The sequence below is a fragment of the Artibeus jamaicensis genome, unplaced genomic scaffold, assembly GCF_021234435.1.
Source record: "Artibeus jamaicensis isolate MK-2021 breed Jamaican fruit bat unplaced genomic scaffold, CSHL_Jam_final scaffold_754, whole genome shotgun sequence".
NCBI classification, from domain to species: domain Eukaryota; kingdom Metazoa; phylum Chordata; class Mammalia; order Chiroptera; family Phyllostomidae; genus Artibeus; species Artibeus jamaicensis.
Genome location: NW_026522054.1, coordinates 2,693,258 through 2,713,003, shown reverse-complemented (window position 1 = coordinate 2,713,003; position 19,746 = coordinate 2,693,258). Strand labels below are relative to the sequence as shown.

General features: G+C 40.6%; 1 protein-coding gene across 5 annotated transcripts in view; it reads left to right on the top strand.

Moving 5' to 3' along the window:
• The window catches only part of CDC42BPA (CDC42 binding protein kinase alpha), a 172,225-nt gene that overhangs the window by 127,630 nt on the left and 24,849 nt on the right, over window positions 1-19,746 (top strand). For 3 of the 5 annotated variants that reach the window (XM_037138818.2, XM_053659562.1, XM_037138819.2), the window contains 3 exons: window positions 14,859-14,942; window positions 16,134-16,239; window positions 19,491-19,627. In XM_037138818.2, the coding sequence (XP_036994713.2) occupies window positions 14,859-14,942; window positions 16,134-16,239; window positions 19,491-19,627 (327 nt within the window). Of the gene's footprint in view, window positions 1-4,736; window positions 4,776-11,060; window positions 11,166-14,858; window positions 14,943-16,133; window positions 16,240-19,490; window positions 19,628-19,746 lie in introns of all 5 variants that reach the window. The other 2 variants (XM_037138820.2, XM_053659563.1) reach the window with 1 other exon arrangement.

The window sequence follows — 19,746 nt, the reverse complement described above, 5'->3', positions numbered from 1 at the left end:
TAAAAGAATAGGAAGTTTGAATAAACTATTTTAGTTCTTCCACTAGAAAGTCATTCTCATTTTTCTTTCTGACGAGCTCTTCTCTGCATCTCCTCTGCCCCACGGCAGTCTCTGAGGGAAGAACACAGCAGCAGTGCGCACTTTGGGAGACAGGGCAGCTCTTCTCCGCAGAAGGGCCTGCGGGAAGGAACGCAGGCCTCAGACCCCCATCCTGCCTCTGCTCTCAGTGCTGCCTTCCACCCCCACCCAGCTGTAGTCACTGCTCCCCCGTTTCTCCCAGGAACACCCTTTCTTATCCTTCATCTGCAGCAGAACTCCTTTCAAACGTGTGGCTAGATGTTGAAGCGCTACAGAGGGACTGTGTTGATAAGGAAAAAGTTGAGTTCACAGTGGCTGCTGAGTCTTGATCATTCAGGGTCCAGCTCTTAAAAGGCATAGTTTTCTGTCATTTGCTTCCTAAGCTCTCTTCTCCCAGTTTATTTGTTAAGCACATAAACAGACTCGACTTCTGCCTTTGCTACTTTTTCTAGGTATATGATTTGGAGCAAATTACCTGACCTTTGTTTGCTCAGTGGACAAACAGGGATAGCAGGAGTACTAATCGCATGTGGTTGGTTGAGAAGTTTTTAAATGCGTGTGATGTTCCAGTAATACTGGTTGTATTTCTTACTCTTCATAGGTCTCTCCCCCTCCCTTCCTGTGTTGGCTGTAGCTTCCGTCCTTGTCCCTCAGGTCGGTGTCACGTCAGAGCTTTCTTAGCTCTTCAGCTCACAGCCCTCTGCCCCCGCCCCTTCCTCCGCCTTGCTGGGTCTCAGCACCCCAGGAAAGCAGGTTTCACCCGTCAGGGCAGCAGCAGGCTCCTGTTTGAAAACACATTTTGTACTCCCAATTTGTATTTTATGGCATAAAGCTCTTGTCTCTATTTATAGTTCTATATTATGACCACCCTCCCCAGAATGATGGTGCTTGATCTTTGCACACTTGGGTTCTGCACCCAGGACATTCAGTACAGCAGTCTGCTCTGTAGCTCCCCTTCTCTTAGGCGTTTGAATTCTTAAGGAATAAAGCACACTGTGATCGTTCGTGTGCCCAAACTCGTCAGGCTGTGTGCGTGACGCCTGCAGTGCGTGCCTGTCCTCCAGAGGAAGGAGACTGGAACTTGTTACTGACCCACAGGACACAGCTCCCAGGTCACCCTTTTCTGTGTTCTGTCTCGTGCTGTAAAAAGAGAAAAATTACATCAGTGACCTAAAATGTGAATCACAGCTGAATCTTGCAGGTCTAGGAGGGAGCGAGGCTAGTATTAAGCAAAATCGCAGCAATCAAGGTACTTTTGGTGCCCACACCTCTCCGACCTTCACCTGCCCCCAGTGGCCTTGCGCCCTCTGCCTGCCCTCCAGTTCTTCCCGGCTCCAGGGCCCTCCTCCAGGCCAACTGTCCCCCAACCCCCCGGCCCCCCACACTGGTTCACTGAAGCTGTAATCCCTGTACTTGACACAGCTCGTACACTCCCTCTCCTGCCTCCCATGTTTCCTCAGTGTGTGTTGCCCGTTAATTCCAAATTCAAACGGGCACTAGGATTTGGGGCAATCTGGGCAGATGTTTGGAGCAAGATGTCTTTTTTTTTTTTTAAGTTATACCGAACAGTGTAACTTTAGAAAAGAGATGTTCAGACATCCCTTCCTGCGTAAGAGTGGCCTTGATGGAGCAGCAGTTCTGACACTTGACACCCGCCCGTTCCTCCCCTCTGATCCGGACAAAGCCGGCAAAGCAGGCCACGTCCTCCACAGTCTGTTTCTGTGTGTCAGGAGGACTGAGGCCTGTGGGTTTCTGGCATGTGGAATGGCAGGCTTTTGAAGGAGCCTTAGAAATTATTTAGTCCCGCAGCTTCAACCACTGCTTGTCCCAACGCTCTCCCGATAGTAAGAGACTCTCTCTGGCTTTGGGAGAGTAGGGAACTAGTGGCGAAGGGTCTGTACGTGACATTCTTCATAGAGCAGATCAAGGGGGTTGTAGTTCACTTTGAAAGTCCCTTGGGGAAGGCACTCCCGCATGAGGCCTTAAGGCAGCGGCAGAGTAGGCACCAGGGTGCCTTCTGCTTTGGAAACTCCTCCCCGCTCTGCCCTCGTCCTTTCTCAGTCCCACCTGCCTGGGCCCAGACTGCCCAGCGTTCTCTGCAGTTCTACGCTCTGCTGGCTCAGGCCAACTTTACAGAAGTGGACGTTAGCTATTTCACGGGCAAACGAGAATGTGCCAACTTGCTTTTTGAAGGTCATCTTACTCTGTGTTCTGAGAAAAGAGTAAATCGAGGACGAGGACGTGAAGCTCTGAGTGTGAAGGCTGAGCCTGAAGGAGCAGAGACACACTTAGGGTCCAGCCACCTGGTCCCCGGCATTGCTTCCTTTCCTTCAATTCTGTCACACGAAGAGGAGCCGAGTTCTGCTCTTGGCTCGGCCTCATGCAAAATCTCACCTCGATGTTCCAAAATGTTTCTTCTCAGTCTTGGCTCCTAGCTTCGTTCATTTGTCTCTTGCTTTTAACATTGTTTTCTCCTGTTTCATACTCTGTCTGAACCGGTCTCAGAAATGGAAGCGTGGCAGCGTAGGGGGAGCTGTCTCTGGGGAAGCTGGTTGCGTGTGAGAATCAGTGGAAGACGAAGTTTAAAACAGACATGGCAGAGGTTTTTCAATCCTGTGACCAAAACGTGGCCTCGATTCTTCTGAGAAATGTCATTCCTGAATTTCCTCCTTCAATTCCTGTTTTTTAAAACTTTCATCCACATATTAAACATAACCTGACTTGAAATTCTCTTATTTCAAAAATTGTCATTTGCAATCCTTTTGTAATTTAGTCAATATTGTATTGTATATTATTTTATACATTATTATACATCTTTTTATTGCTTATCATATATTGGAATATATTTAGGCAATGGAGGGGAAAAGAATCATGACTACAGCATTTTTTGCCTTGTCAGTATTTTTAGTAAATATGATTCTAGAATTCATTAACTAAACCTTAAAATCTATTAGCCAAATTGTATGTCCATAAGATAAATGATTTCTTTTGGTTTCTTCTTGTTTGCTTACTTCCATACTCAGCCTTAAAGTTTTGGCAGTTTATAGACCCAGATATAACTAGTTTTAAGTTTGATATAGTTGCATGCTGAAACAATGTGTTGGTTTCCAGTGTTTGCTGTGAGACCAGTTTCATGTTTATAGAAAACCATGGTGTGTGGGTGTGTGTATGAAAGTGTGTGTGTGTCTCTAATTGCACCCCAAGGAAAAACTATAACTTGCCCTTTTCTATTGAAAACACAGAAGCAGCTACCTGATTTCTAGGAAGGCACTTTGGAAAGAACATCATTACTGTGGGGGTTTAGCACCATTGCTAGTTTTACACGTTGCCAGCTTAGAAAATGTGTTGTCCTTCATATGCAAAGATAATTTTGAGAGACTTTTGCCTTGTTAGTCTGGTGGTAATATATTTACTTGGAGCTATTCATGCTCTTTTTCGCGGAGGGTGAGACAGGTACTTCCTGTTAATAATTGAGGAACTAAAACTGGCTTTACATCTGAGACTTAAGATGGACTGACTGCACTAATGAACAGAGAAACCTGTTTAGCACCCGCAGGCCTTCTAATTCTGGTTTGCTACTAACACTGTGGGACAGTGCTCAAGTCACCTGCCACTCCAGTTTCCTGTAGAAAGAAGCAACAGTTTATCAATCTGCCAGAGTTATGGTACAAATAAAACCGATACTCTTGAGTGATGTTTCTTATCCTTGTAGTTTTCTCCAAAATCTTTTGTAACTCCTGTCGACTCAGTTTATAAATGCCTTCCTCTGGGTCCCTGTAAAAATCTTGCAGGTCCCTCCTCCAGGTTTCCACGCAGACTTTGTACATATCTCCATTGTAGCATTTACACACTGTTGACGGCTGGGTGCCCCCCACCGGTCTCTGCCCTGCCTCTTTATTCTTGAGAACCTGATGTGTTGCAGCCCCTCAGAACGTTAGTTTGAAGTGGATGGGAGACACTGCCTGAGTGGCTACAGCTCATGTTTGTGAAGCTCTACTGCTAAGCATTGCAGTTTCAAAAACTTGAAAAATATTTTGATGTAATTGTTACCTACTTATCGTTATTGTTAATTTTGCCTAATTACTTAAGTCTTTAATTCCAGAAAGGTGAAGGTCTCTCTTCTGTCTAAGCCTAATGTCTAGTCAGAATGGACGGTATTGTTGAGGTAACCTTTTGTTTTAATCCATTATTAAAATTCTGAGGGCCTTATTTAGCTTCCATTTTAAAAAGTCATCTTTGAAAAAAGTAAGAATTTGGTCGGTAAAATGTCTGAGTCAAGACTGATGAAACATTTTATTAAATACTTACCATTGTAAATCTGAATTACTGAGATCCTTTTTGTTCTAACATTTCAAGTGCTGCTACCAACCTTCTAGAAATTGTCCATGACTTGACGATGTGGCATTTTGTGGGTCACTGTTTGTACAAGGTCCAGTGAAAAGTCCGTGTCACTGTTACACCTGGTCTGAGCAAAGGTCTCTTCACTGTCCTGCCCTCCAGCTCTTCCTGAACAACATGTCCTTTCAGCCTGTTAAAAACTGTGTCTCTGTGTGTGTGTTTATACACTTTGCCTGTGAGCGCGGTGGTGTGCAGCGGTGGTCACCGAGTCACGTGTGTCGGCACTTGTAACACTCAGTCTTCTCCTCTCTCTGTTGAAGCGCTCTCCGTCCGGCACTCCAGCTAGCAAAGGCAGACGTGTAAGAGACTCGCGCCCTTCGCGTCCCCGCCCCGGTGCCCCCACCCTCTCTTGTCCTCTTTGCCTGTGGTCGCAGAACATGCTGGCGTTTTTGTGACGTGTTGTTACATCTATCGCATGCTGCGTGCTGCTGCTCCTGCTGGTGCTGTTTGCTTTTCTGTGGGTTTTTTCCTTTTTTGTTGTTTTTGTTATTTGGCTTTGGCCGCAAAGCTTTAGGAATGTTCATGTAAAGTTCTGTAACCAAACCACTAAAATTACAAGGTATGTTTTATTTTGATTGTGGGGAAAAGTGATCCTAAAGTATGCTTTCTAAATTGATTATATACAAAGTAAGCGAGTTCCTAAATTAGAATCTGATATAAGCAAATATGTAGAAATTTCTCAGAGATTTTCATTATATAGAAAGAATGATAATTCATATGCAGATTTCAAAAAGGATTTGGGACAAGTTACAGATCTATAATTTTATGTAAATCAGTTCTGAAGAAATCTTCAATATTTTTATGTGGTCCAAAGGAAACCCCTATTTCACATTTATAGACTTGGAGAACTAATGTTAATAAATTTTTACGTTCTAAGATATAGCCGAGATGTAGAAAGTAGTTGTCACATTCCTTATACATGACTATAACTATCGACGTCCTCCTGTGCTGTGGCCGGCCCGGTGTTTCTCAGTCTGAAATGGGCCAGTCACCTGCAAGATTCTCAGATGCCCGGAGTGGGGAACGTGTTGTGGAAAGGTCTCAAATGTTTCCAAGCCGTCCTGCACCGCAACACCAGTATACATGTATTCTCTCTCCTCAGTGGAGAGGCGGTGGGCTGGCTGCCATTGTTGGCCCTGGTTTTCATGTGCCTTGTAAAATAGTAACTCTGAACAGGGAAGCCTGTGACAGAGACATATTTTTTTACTTTCACCTGTCAGCCTTACGATCATTGGTATCGATTAACACCTTAAATCCAGAATTCTTGGGTTTGGAAAGTTCTAGATCAGGGAATTAGTAGGGTGGCCCACTGCACCCTGGACTCTTTATCTTTCTGGTGTGGTGGAGAGTCGGTGGTAAAATGAACACAGCGAGCTCTGATGTAGCACAAGTTTTCAAACTGCAGTACAGTGATGAGTTAGCAGCTCAGATACCGCACGTCCGTGTCTAGAACCAACGCTGTGGAGCCGGTTCTGCCAATAGCTCCTTCATTAATGGTGTTTATGAAAGACCGCTGGCTCAGCTGACTTCTGGACTGTTTCCACATTCGGGCATTTGAATTTATCAAATTAATCTGGGTATATGTTAATTATACCCTGTCTAGGACGGAAGACCAAGATGTTGTGTGCTCAGTTATATTAAGTTCAAATCAGCCTGTGAATTACCTAAACTTTAACTATTTGTTTTTGAATAAGGTTCTAATTCAGAGAGGTTTTGTTTTTCTGGTTGAACTTATTATAGATTAGTTTTATCTACTTGCCTTTTCAGACTTTCAGGGGCCTTGGCCACCCAAAAAATTTCTGCAAATCTTGAAATAAGAAAAAGATTTTGAGGAAAATAGCCACAATAAGGTCCCTGATATTTAGTCTTTATTTTTATTCTATAGGGTAATAATAAGCCACACTTGACCAGAACCTGTGGACTTAAAATTACACATTTTAAAAAATGCAGGTGTGATAGGCTTGGTAATTTGCTCTCCAGGCTGCCTTCAGTTTTTCCTGAGTTGAGTGTCTGACAGATGAAAAGTCAGCCAGTGCGAAGTGGAACATGTGTGAGGGAAGCATGTGTTTGGAGAAGTTCCAGTTACCCAGCAGGTGATGGAGACATTTCAGTAGAGCAGCGAGGGGCTTCACTAGTCCCTGGGAAAGTCGGTGTGTCATGCAGTGTAGGACACATGCATGTAGTGACCGTCTCTAACAGCGGCTTTGCATCTAATAGTAGCATGCAGTTTTCCGTTATATGCCATGTTTTTAGACAAGCAAATATGTAGTACTTTTATAATTTAAAATTCTTTAAATGACTAAAATATATGAGGTATATACTATATTTTTATTTTCAATGTGTTATAAAGCCTCATTTGTAATTTGCCTATTTATGTTCTTTATAAGCAGCAGTATTTAATTAAACATAGTATAAGGAAGATTTGTTATTAATACTAATATATTAATATAAATGGTTTTGGAACAGTCTACATTGTTTTCATTAATAGAAACACTGAGTGTCTCATTTTTTTTTTCATTTTAAATTACTGTAGAGTTTGAAGCAGAGATTATAAATAGACAACATGTGGCTTAACTTTCTTCTATATTTTCTTAGAATATTTTTGTAAATTCTCCAGAGTACATATTCAAATCAATATATTGAAAATAGCTTGAGAAGTTTTCGTAAAGAGAAGTTACAATATTGGTAACTAGTACCAATATTTGTTATACTACAACTTGTACCAATTGTTATAATCTTTAGTAATGTATGAGTTGTTTAAAAATATATAAAATATTATATTTACCATTGTCCAAATGATATAGTTAGTATTTTCAGTAATACTGTTTTATATCATAAGCTTAATTAACAGAAGCAATTGCATTGCTAAAAGTTTGAGGTCAAAAAGTATTTCTGAATATAAAAAGACTACCTGCCACTTCGTTCCCAAAATACTTTTAGCAGGAGGATAGAGAAAATTAATAAAAACTGGATATCTTTCTTAACTTAAAGTTTTATATCTCCCAATATAAAACAACATGTTAGATTTAAGCTATTTTTAAATCTATATTAGCTCCATATCAGTCTTGGTGTCTTTTACTTTAAAACCAGGTTTCTTAGGAGAATGTTTTGCTATTTATGTTTGTTCAAATCTGTAATTATTTTTGGAGTAGAAAAGACCCATTGATACATAGTCAAGATGAGTAGTTTTAGTTGTTATTATTTATAAGAAGACCTACTGCATAATTTGAGGAATTCTTATTTGGTGAGTCATCTAAAAATCAAATCTAATCTGAGAGGGGTGGGGGGACTTTTGGGTTTTACTGCTCTATAAAAACAGGTATTGTGGGTTATTCACTAGAGAAATCCTGATAGATTCGGGAAATATTAATGGACTATTTACATGACAGTGTTATGCATTGTGGACAGCATTGCTGATACTCAGTTTTTCTGCTTTTTTTCAAACAGTAGAGCAGTAAGTAAAAATACATTGGAGTATAATAGATGTTTCTAATGCCAGTTTGTCAGGATAACTACTTAAGGTATGTTTAATTAGAAAAAAGAATGTTAACCAAAAAGAAAAAAAATCACATTTATATATTTATTTTTCTCAGTAGATTATAGTTTAGAATATTGAGTGAATTGCTTATACTATTTTGTTAAGGTTTATTTTTAATGTTTTTCTTTGGAGACTATCAAAATATATTAATGTATTGGTATGTTAATGTTAGGTATATATTTGCTAATTAATTGATATTAACTAATATTAGCTATTGCTTTTTAGTATCACCTCCTTTTTATCATCCTTTCCATAATTATAATCCCAACTATTAAGATATCTCTGCATTTGATACATATCATATTTATTAGCTTTTCCTGCATTATTAATTCAAGTTATTACATTTAGTGCTTACATTGATTTAATTGCTTACATTATTTTTTATAATATCATTTTTTAACTTCTATGGTTTAAATATATTATTATATTTGTTTTAAAGGTGAAAGTAACTAATGTACTATTAATTGATTTGCTACCATTTTGAATCAATGCCAGTTAATTATTAAAATTAATTTTAGGCAATCTGTAAAACCTGGCATATAGTCATTGAGTATTGTGAAAGTTTTCTAAAATTAATTGCTGTTTAGTGGCTATAATAATCATTAATTAGAAATGCACTGACAAACATTTAATTAAAAAGAAAATCAGTAACATCTTCATAATCTCAGTCCTGTTGGTGATAATTAACACTTTGATAAAGAAAATCTGTAAGTGGTATTGTGTTTTTCTTGCTGTTAACCCTCTTTTGAGATATTATTTATAATGGTAGTTATCCAGAAAGGAAACAAAGTACAATCTATTAAATAGATCAGCTGTTAAATTCTAGGAGAATCTTTTAAAAATAAATTTCTTTTCAAGTTTGATATTCAAAACTTTTTTTGACATGTTTATTCATCTTTACCGAACTTCTTTCCTGTTTTTATAAGAAACATGCTATTGGAAAATAAAGTGATAGTTTTTCCACTTCACTGATGTATTCATGTTTTTTGAAAAAATTAGAGTATCATTGTAAATGGCATAGTTTAACTTTTTAATATGCTCAGTTAATGCCATCTCAAAATCTTACTCCAGTGTAGTCACTTATTTTACTTTTTTTAATTTACAAAACTTGATTTTATTTACTGTCTGGAATTTGATTTTACTCTAAGAGCATACAGCTCTAAGAAGCTAGTATGGTAATTTTCATTGTTCTTCTTCAGCGATTTTCGACCTTTTTTTTATCTCAGGACACACATAGCGAATCATGAAACTCTGTGGCACACCAAAAAGTATAATTTTTGTCAGTCTGAAACACTTATGTAATTTTGATTTTCCCACCAGAGGGCTGTTGTTGTGCTGTCTGTTGTCATTTTCTCACTTGACAACTTCAGGGGGAAGAGGTCGGTGTCCCTGGCTGGTCTCAGATGCTGCATGTTTTAAAGATGCTTGCAGGCTGAAAATGGCTGTTCTCTTGTGTTACAATGTGACATTGGGTTATTGTTTTTTTAACTTAAGTGTTTTTTACTTTTGAATAATCAGTTTTGACCTCATTCAGCTTAGAAATTTTATTTTAAAATCTATTCTCATTATAATTGTTTTATTTTCATTGATGAGTAAAAACTTGCTAGGAGAAAAATACTCATACATGACAATAATTCTTTAGATGGCCCAAGAGATACGTGTAAAAAGCCTCAAGAGTTCTTTGAGTCACTCGTTGGTGTAATTACAGATTAAGCTGTGATATAGTGTATTTTTTCCTTTGTCCAATATCACACTATTAATAATGTCACACTTTAATCGGGTTGTGAAACATGCTGATTTTAACAGCTAACTATGGGGTGGAGGGCCGATTGTAGGGTCGATAATTTTTCATGTGCAGCCCCCACAGCACCAACCTGATGTCTCAGGACAGCGTGTTCTGATTCTGGCCCCAGACTGGGTGAAACCGCATGCCCGCCTTCTGTCACCATGTGCTCGGGTGGCTCACAGAGCAGGCCTGCTGTAGAGTGTCAGACAGGACAGCGGGAAGCGGCAGGCCCTGGATGTTATCGTTTTTGAAGAGTTTTTAAAGGAGTGGGGCCCCGTGCAGGCCTGGTTACAGCACTGTCCTTCACATGGGACCACCAGCTTCCATGTCTTCAGTCAGGCCGTGGGCTAAAGGCTTTTGAGTGGCAGGTCAGAAACTTAAGTTTTCTTAAGAAAATTTTTTGGCACATAGAAAATCTACTTGCACACTTCTTTAAAATTCAGTGAGATAGTTAAAATCTGTTTGAAGTTATTAGTGTAAAATGGATCAATACTTTGCCTATGAATTCTATTTTAATGGAACCCCCTTCCCCATGGACTCTTATTCAGCTTACAATTTATAATAATCTAGGGAGGAGGTGTTTAGAAAGTGAAAGACATTTCTGCCTTATTCCCAAGTCAGGATCATATTTCAGATTCATAATTTAAACTGATTGCCTTCTCTGTGACTGCCCCTGAGTAAAGTTCTGAACTAGGTAAAAATTGTCTTGAGTCCCATTTTCTTAGCTTTATTCTCCTGTTTCTGGTCAGAGTTCATTGTCAGGGAAGGAGATGGTGTAGCGCAGCCTCCACGGTCATAAGCTGCTGTGCGCACCGCCTCTGCTGTGGAGGTGCCACTGGTCCAGTGGGAAGACTGCTGCCTCAGGAGTCGAGACGGGACCCAGGCCTGGCTGTCCCATGTCAGAGCTGTACCAGTTCTATGAAATTAGCCACAACACACTCGTGGAGCTGGTGCACAGCTGGCAGGCCCAGTGGTTAAAATGCTGAAATACTCTCCTAGCTCTTGGTCCATAGCTGCTGCTCCACGTCCCATTAACACAACAGGAGCATTTTGCTCATTATCATCTTAACCTTGGTTTTCATTAAAGCTAGTGGTTATGCTTTTGTCTAGTGACACACCCCTCGTGCAGAGTCAGACTAAAGTTGGTCATCCTCCTTCCTCAGGAAATGTCATGATCATGCCTTCCAGACACCCAGTAAGAGCTGGACGTTGTTGAGAGTGATTTCCTGGGGTTTTGTTCTTCCCGACTTACTTTCCTAGACCCATCCCACTGAGAACACGCATGTACGGAACCCGAACGTCAAGTTTCACATCCACTGCAGGCCCCCATCTCCTTCCACAGCTGGTGAAGTTGAGCCAGTGAAGGCGCCTCACTGGAGCAGTGTCGCCCCCCAGCTTTCCACTTGTGCCAGGGAGGGGGGGCTCCTTCTCACTGCGTATATTGTGCAGTAAGTCACAGTGTGCTGGGATCATGACATTGGACTGATAATGTCAATAGGAGCACAAAGCTAAAGCAGAAAATTGTCCCCCCAAAACTCAGCTGGGAATGTATTTAGCCACGCAGGTAGTCTTATTTTCAGTGGAGAGCAGTGTAGGCCAGAGTTACGTGAAGGTGGGGCCTCCAGACCCGCAGGTGCACGGCAGTGTCAGGGGCAGTTCTCGCGTCTCTTTCTAATAACTCTCACAAGACACGATGTGACTGTCACTTCACAAATAGACCTTAAAGGGAAAATTGCCTCTGCTGGCAACTGAGTAGTTTATTCTAAGTGCTCAGTAATAGGTGTTCAGTGAAATCGTGCCTTTTAATAGTGCAAAATGTCGTACTTGCGTCTTGTGTCAGTTGCTGGTTTTAAACAGCTAATTGGTTGGTTTTCTCAAGATCATTTTCTCAGCAAGTCAGAGGATTGTAGCTCAGGGAGGGCCCTCCTCGATGGGTGCAGTTCTGGGTCCTCACTCCGCGTCCACCTCCCTGGCTGCTCCAGAGCCGTGTGTGGCCTTCCGGCAGAAAGCCGTCGGGGTGTGAGTTGCACTCGGATTCTGACAGGGGTGTTTTCCAGCCCTGTGAGAGACCACCTCACACTGGTTGATGGATCTGCTGCTTTTGACGTTTTATTGTTTTAATATTTTAACTTTATTTTAATGGCCTGAACTTTTATTTTAATGTTCAAGTACTTCCGTCACACAGAGTATAATGACACCCATGCAGCCACCATCCACAGATGTTAACAGATATGAACACTGTCCTGATTTTTCAAAGTTCTGTTCGAAAAAAAGAACATAGTTCAGGCAGTTCATTTGAAATGCCCTTTCCCGTACCATTCCCTGTCTCTTCTCCCAGACGTGTCTGAACACCCTGAAATCAAATCGTATCCTGTCTTCTTGGTTTTCCATGTTCATTTCATTTGTCTCTATAAACAACAGATGTTTGTTGTGTATATGAAATTTTACACAAAGGTTCTTTTTATTTTGTTGAAACTTTTTCATTCAGCCTGCTTTTGAGGTCCATACACGTCCATTCATTGTAACGACCGCATAATATTTTATTGTAGGAATACACCACAGCCATTTATCCATTCTCCTGTTGGGGATGTAGAGGCGGTTCCCAATTTTTTTTGTGACTACAACCTATGCCGAAGTGAACATCCTAATAGCTACCTGCTTTTGCAAATGTGCAGTTTGTTTAGCATATACACCTGTAGGTGGAATGGCTGGGTTGTGTGCTGTCTGCATTTTCAACCTGAACTAGATCTTGCCAAGTTGCTTTCCATGCTGGTTGCACCAGTTTTCACTCCCACCAGCACTGTGTGAGTTCCCCATATTCCCACAACCCTGGTGCTGTCAGAGACGCGCTTTGGCCAGTTGGGTGGGTACAGGGTGGCGTTTTTGTTTTCATTTGCGTTTTCTGATTTCAAGTGTTACTGAGCCTCTTTTTATATGTTTGTTGGCCATTGGCGATTTGCCTGTTCATGCTTTTGCCCAATGTTCTTTCTATTGAATTATTTTTCCTGTTGTCCTCGAAGTATTCTTTATACATTCTAGATATTAATCTTTAGATGGCTATATGCACTGCAGATATTTTCTTCCAGTCTATGGCTTGTTTTTAAATGTTATTTGTGGTATCTGTTTGTCTTGCAAGTTTCTACAATATTTTAAAGTACCCATGTTTATCAAATATTTTTCTTTATGTCTTTTGCTTTCTAAAACATTTCTTCTTTTCACAGCAATTAATGAAGATTTTTGTTTTCTTCTGAAAGTTAAAAAAATTTTTAGATTTCAATCAAACTGAAATTTATCGTTACATTACTATGAAAAATGAGGTTCTCATCTCTTCTTCTCATATGAATAAGCAATTCTCCTATATTTCCCCCATTGACTTACAAAGCTGCCCCTGCTTTATGGAAACGGGGGTGTCGGGGGTCCACTGTTCTCTTCCACTGTTCTTTTTGTCTCTTCTGCTCCAGCGTCCCGTTAACTACTGTAGCTGTGGAACAGTTCCGGTGCCTGCCATCAGCCACACCGGCCCCCACCCACCTTCGTCTCCTTCCTTTTCTGTTTGACCCTTTCGTTGTACGCACGACGTTTATGGTCAGCTTGTCAGATGCCACGTGGGCCTTTGGATTGGATTTGAATTGATAGATTTATCTGAGGGGAGTTGACATCTTCGTGATATTAGGTCTTTGCATACACGAACATGTACACTATTAACGTGGAATATTTAGATATTCTTTTATTTCCTTTAAGAAGGTTTTATTATTTTCTTCAAGGGTTATTCCATATTGTTCGTTAGGTTTTTGTTCTTTCAGGCCTTTGTCGTTGCGGTGCATGGGCTCTTCTCTGAAACGTATTTTGTAAGTGAGGCATTGCTGGTCTTTATGTGCTCTGTCTGTGAGCTCCCTTGGTCTTCTGTCCAGCACCCTTGCTTCACCCCTTTCAATTCCAGAAACTCCTCTTGAACTTTTAATGTGAATTCTAGTGACAGTTTTGTTTCATATGCATTGTTTCCTCTTAACTTTCGCAAAGGTTTTCAGTGTTCTTCTTTTTCATATGTATGTCTTTAATGGAAAATTATAAATTGAATTCAAAACTTTCCCAAGCTATTTACATTTAAATTAGAATGAAATTAAGCAGAAAACTGTGAGAAACTCAATGGAATTCCACTTTAAGGTTATAATACATATAAAATATTCTGACTTTGGAGGTTATACTTTAACAAAAGCAAACAGAGTCCATTTACTTTTTTCTCTTAATGTTTTAGTATATTCTATACCTTTATACAAAGGTAGCTTTTTCCTCTTGTTTGCTTGCTTTTAGCATCCTAATAGGAAGTCATTCTTCATGTCTTTTTTTTTCCATTTTGCTAATCAAGGTATCTCTTTTTTCCAAAGTAACATCACTGTTTTCTTTTATTCAAAGAAATATCTTACAATAATTCCCCATAAAATAAAGATATGATTGTAGCTAAATTTGTGTGTAAATTCTGGATCCTGAAAATAATGATCTAGCTTCCTTCTTTAAAAATTAATTTCTGCACAAACTCCCACAAATCAGTCGATTGATCAGTCATTCTCTATATACGCATACACAAAAATCCACAGAATTATGTTCCATATACGTATGTAGTATACATTCTGTATATAGAAGTCAAGGAGTTAAAAGAATCTTCTAAATATTTTGATTATAAATCTTGCTAAAAAACTCAGATACTTTTTTAGGATTAATGTGGCGTTTTCAGATGAACTTGAAAATTAATGCCCTCATCATTATGTAGGCTACGTGCTATATGACATTTTTTGTGTTCTGTGGATTCTCTTTTCCAGATTCTTCATTTTTGTACTTCCAGACTGAAATAAGTTTTAATAACTGAACAAATATTTTACTTGTAGATATTGCAGGCAAAATTTTAAACTACCAACAGCATGAGAATTTTAGTTTCATTGAGAGATATTTTGCCTTATTGATGGGTTGTTTTGGCTTTATTTACTTTGCTTTATTGCTAGAGATGTTTGAAATGGTTTGAGTTTTTCCTAATACTTACTCTTTTTTTGCCCCTGGATCCAGACCGTAGACAGTGCTCCCCTCCCAGCTCACACACCAACCTTAAAGAAGAAGGCCTGCCCTGGCTCAGCCGGCGCCCCCCCCAAGGTACTCAGTCTGGTCGCACAGCGTGGTGTGTCCCGAAACAAAGCTGAGGGTGAATTTCTTCCGCCTTCCATTTCGCCTGTAATGTTTGTCCACTACGGGTTTTCTTAAAATTACAAGCCCGAAAGCTTGGAAAGAAAATAAATTCTGTATGAAAGGCAGTATCCGCCACAGAGAAAGGTAGGGGGAGTGGCCAGACTTTGCTTTGTTTTGTTTTTCTTGCCTTTTACATTTAGTGTCTGAAGTCTGTTCCAGTGAGGAGTAGTACCTTGGGGATGCATTATATCAAGGTAGTAGGTTGAGGCCATTTGTGGAAGAATCTAAGATTGAGGCTAATAAGCCACCAAAAAAGGAGAAATATTTAATTTAAAAATTCACGTGAATTTTCTTTTTTCCTCCTATTCAATGTGACTATGACTGAAATGTTGTATATGTTACAAAACGAAGATTTAGTTGCTTATGTCAAGCTCCTAGAAAGAAGTTCTAGAAATTGGAAAACCGAAGTGATCTTCCTGTCCAGAACATAACCCTTGAGTAAACCACAGAATGAGAGAGAGAGAGGCTGATGCCTCTGAGAAACCAATAAAATACACAAAAGTGTAACGGATACAAAAGAAAGCAGCACATTGGGTAACTCGTATTAGGTAAAGCAAATTCTGATAATTTATAAGTGCTCAGTGTGAAATAAAGAACTCCGTAGAAGGCTTTCATAGCAGAAGGAGCACACCAGGTCTGGCAGGGACATGGGTTAACGACATGGGAAGTGTGAAGGCCAACTCTGTGGCAGAGGCAGTGTCCATATCTGCACAATGGTTCTGGGTACTGAAGCGCATTACATTCCTTCATGTCTATAGGTGTAAGTGCGTAAGGTTCACTTAACTGCTAAAGAATAGTTTGAAGAAGTGATAAAAAAAATTCTAAAAGGTTTTGAGCCCAAAAAAGCTGGTTTATTTTATAACTTTTCAAGTGTCAGTTCAAGAGCAGTTGATGATTACTTCTCATTTTAGTATAATCCAGCTCAATATTGCCTAATAAAAATATTTATAAAGAGCATGGGTTATAGAAATACATGGCGAGAAAGGGAAACAATCCGTTGTTCCCACAGCAGCATCTGGTGGCCGGTGTGGGGCCCAGAGACTCACCGAAAACCCTGTAAATAATCCGTGTTTGTGTTTGTGGCCGTTTGTGTTGCAGCGCAAGACGCACCAGTTCTTTGTGAAGTCGTTCACCGCGCCCACCAAGTGTCACCAGTGCACCTCGCTGATGGTGGGCCTGGTACGGCAGGGCTGCTCCTGTGAAGGTAAGAGCCAGATGGTGAGGAAGTGCCGCTTCGGGGCCCTGACGTCACGCCCTCAGTCACAGTCACGGAACTTCGTGAGGCAGATGAGTGTTTGTTTTACGCAGGCATTTGCTTGTCTTCAGATAACAGGAATGGAGACGAGAAAATGAGCACCTTGCTAACTTGGTTTAATATTGAAGAAAGTAGACAGATAGTCCCCAGAAACTTTTTTCAAGGGAGATATATTTAATATGTTTTATTTCTATATTTAATGTGTTTTATTCAGACGGCTCTGTGGTTTAGAAAAACTGTGACCTGTGTGACAAGAGAGATGAAAGTTACCCTTGAATCTATTCATTTGATTTTAACCTCGGTTCATTGATCAGAGAAATCGTTACTGGAAAGTAGGTAATGCAGTACCTGTTACTGTCCCTCACAAGACACTTTTTCTCAGCATTTGTAGAGGAGGCTGTCCCTGCCATTCCATCGGTGGCTGCCCGGCGCCTCACTGCACTGGGGCTGGGTGTGGCCTTGGGGGGACAGGGACCCGCCCTCGTGGGGCACACGTTCGGAGAGGTGAGAGAGCAGAAGTCGTCTGAACAGAAAACAAAGTAATGCGTTTGCACACCACTTTATTTTTCCTGTGACTTCGGAAAAGGATTTAAATTTTAATAGGATATAGTATTTGCATATATTTTAGAAATGCGCTTGCTTTTTTAAAAAAATCACATGAGACTTGCAACTATAACAGTGCCTCATATAATCTACCACTATATCTTATTAAAAAGATAAGAAAATAGTTGCTGATCGGGGTCTGATATTACAGTGGTCCCCATTTCTTGCTGTTCGGGGTGGAAGGAGCCTTGCAGGTAAGGTGGTCAGTCTGCAGTACATAGATATGTTCCCTTTGTAGAGGGCGCTTGTAGTTGGCATGAAGTTCAGTGCTTTAAATAACAGGGAAAGTAATAGTGTCCAAGGCAACACATTCTATGTTGGTCAGTTCTCCCAACCAAAGGACAAGCTCAGTTGCATTATTGCAACTAGTTTGTTAGATGCATGGATTTCAAGACAAAGAAAGTGGTCAGATTGGAAAGTGGAGGCTTGAGAGTTTTGAGTGAGTGGAGTGATGAATATGAGTGACATCCAGGAGGCACAGGTGGAAACAGGTAAAGATAAAGGGATCTTAGAAGGAACAGATTGTACCATTGACCAGAAAGGTGTTTCGGAAGCCAAACAAGGAGAGAATTTGTACACTTTTTAAGCCTGTTCTCGTTTAGGACCTTAGCCAGTATCGTTCACCCTCAAACAACATGGGTTAGAGGCACCAGCCAACCCTGTGCACAGTCGACAATCTGAGTGTAACTTAACTACTGAGAGCCTGCTGTTGGCCTGACACCTTACCAATAACATACAGTCAATTAAGACACACTTCATATGTTATGTGTATTACATACTATATTTTTACAGTAAACTAAGCCTGGAGGAAAGAAAATGTTATTAAGAAAACCATGTGGCCAAGAAACTACATTTACAGTATTTATTGAAAAAAACTGCATGTAAGTGGACCTGAGCAGTTCAAACCCATTTTGTTCAAGGGTCACGTGTACTCATAAAAGCCATTTTAAATATTAGAAAGATTCCCGGGCAGCTACTTGGCTGTAGGTTCCTTACTGGTTTTTGTGCATCAGAGTTACTTGTGATTTCATGGTCGGGCTGTTGGAGATCTCCTCCACTCTGGCCCTGCCAGAGTCTTGTGTGCCATGAGCTGGAGTCTGTCTTCTCTTCCTTCTCCGTAGAGCAGTGGGGACCCGGGAGACTCTGCCCGTGCGTCCATCAGTGTGATGATGATGTGCTTACAGCCTCTGGAGAGTCCCGTCACTTCCACTTCTTTCTGGGTGTTTGAAATGACCATATCTTTCGGACTATAAGATATACCCCCCCCTTCCGATTTGGGAGGAGTAATGGTTGTTAATGCTGCTGTTGAGTTCTCTTTGCATTTATACTGGTGAAATATTATGTGATTTATGTTATTAAATATTTTACCACATTTTTTGCTTCAAAAAATTCTTCCTATGTTGCTCTAAAACCTAGGTATGTCTAATGGTCCAAAATTACGGTAGGTCTGTTATTGGATAATTATTTAGTTGCTTCCACTGCCCTTTAGAGATGAGATTTTTGCTCACTGAAACAAATTACAACTTGTCAGACAGAAGTTCGGGTAGTTCTGGACAGTCGGCACCAGCCCATCTGGCCCTGTCGGTTCTACAGATCCCTTTGTGACGCACAGTGCATTTTACCACGTGCGCGTGCTCCCACGTGGAATTCTTTCAGTTTCTCTCGTTTTCTTCCCCGGGTACTCTCCAGGATCCCACTTAGAGCAGCAGTTATCTGATGGATATTCTTGGTCTGGAAGCCCTCCCCACAAGCTTGTTCCAAGTATCTCAACCTTTAATTCTCACCCGGCCAAGTCTCAGTGAAATTTGTGGGTTTGGTTTTACTTTATCATTTGGCCTTAGAGTCTGAAGGCCATCGTGTGAGTGTCACGAGCACCTGGCACTGTGTTCAGCAGTTAGGTGGGCGGGTTCTGGGCTCAAAGACCTGGGCTCCGGCCGCAGCAGGGTCACGTGCAGGTCCTGGGCCCAGGGCCAGTCCCGTGCAAGTGGGGGCGCCGCACCTGTCTCAGGTCGTTAGAGAAAAATTGAAAACACTCAGTGAAGTTAGCTGTTGTTTTTATTATTACCTTAGTGAGAATTTAAGTATATACAGTAATATCAGTGACTCCCAAAGTTTATTCTTAATTTTGCCATTTGAATCATTGAACAATTCTGTTTTCAAGAAGAGGAATGGGTAGAGTTTGCCAAACATCGCAGAGTGTCAGGTAACATAGCGTCTGTTAGTCTTACGAGAGAAATGGCAGAGCATGTGTGATGTCACAGTAGAGGAAGAGGTCTTGGGGGCACCAGAAATTGCTCTTCCAGGGATTCAGAGTTTAAATCAGCCATTTTATTCACAAGATTAGATGTTTTTCTGTTTGTTTTGCATTTTCATCACTAATGTTAACACAGAACATTAATATTGTAATAATGAAAAATACTATTTCTCATTGAAATTCTTTTTGCTAAGCAAATGAATCAGCTCTCCAAATGACAAAATCGTTTTTTAAAGTAAAATCAGAAGCATTCATTACCTTGCATGTAATGGATGATCAGTGGACTTCCTTTTTGTAACATGAACTTTTAATGGACATCATTTCTTTCTTATCCCTCCAACAGTGTGTGGATTCTCGTGTCACATCACCTGTGTCAACAAAGCTCCCACGGTGTGTCCGGTTCCCCCTGAACAGACCAAAGGCCCCCTGGGCATAGACCCTCAGAAAGGAATAGGAACGGCATATGAAGGTCATGTCCGGGTAAGTGGCGTCCGGTTTAGGTTAATCTCTTAAGGCCCACTAATGAATTAAAATACAGTCCATTCACCTTACAAGCACCGTTGTTGACAGATTAGGTGAATAAAATGTATCTGTTCATT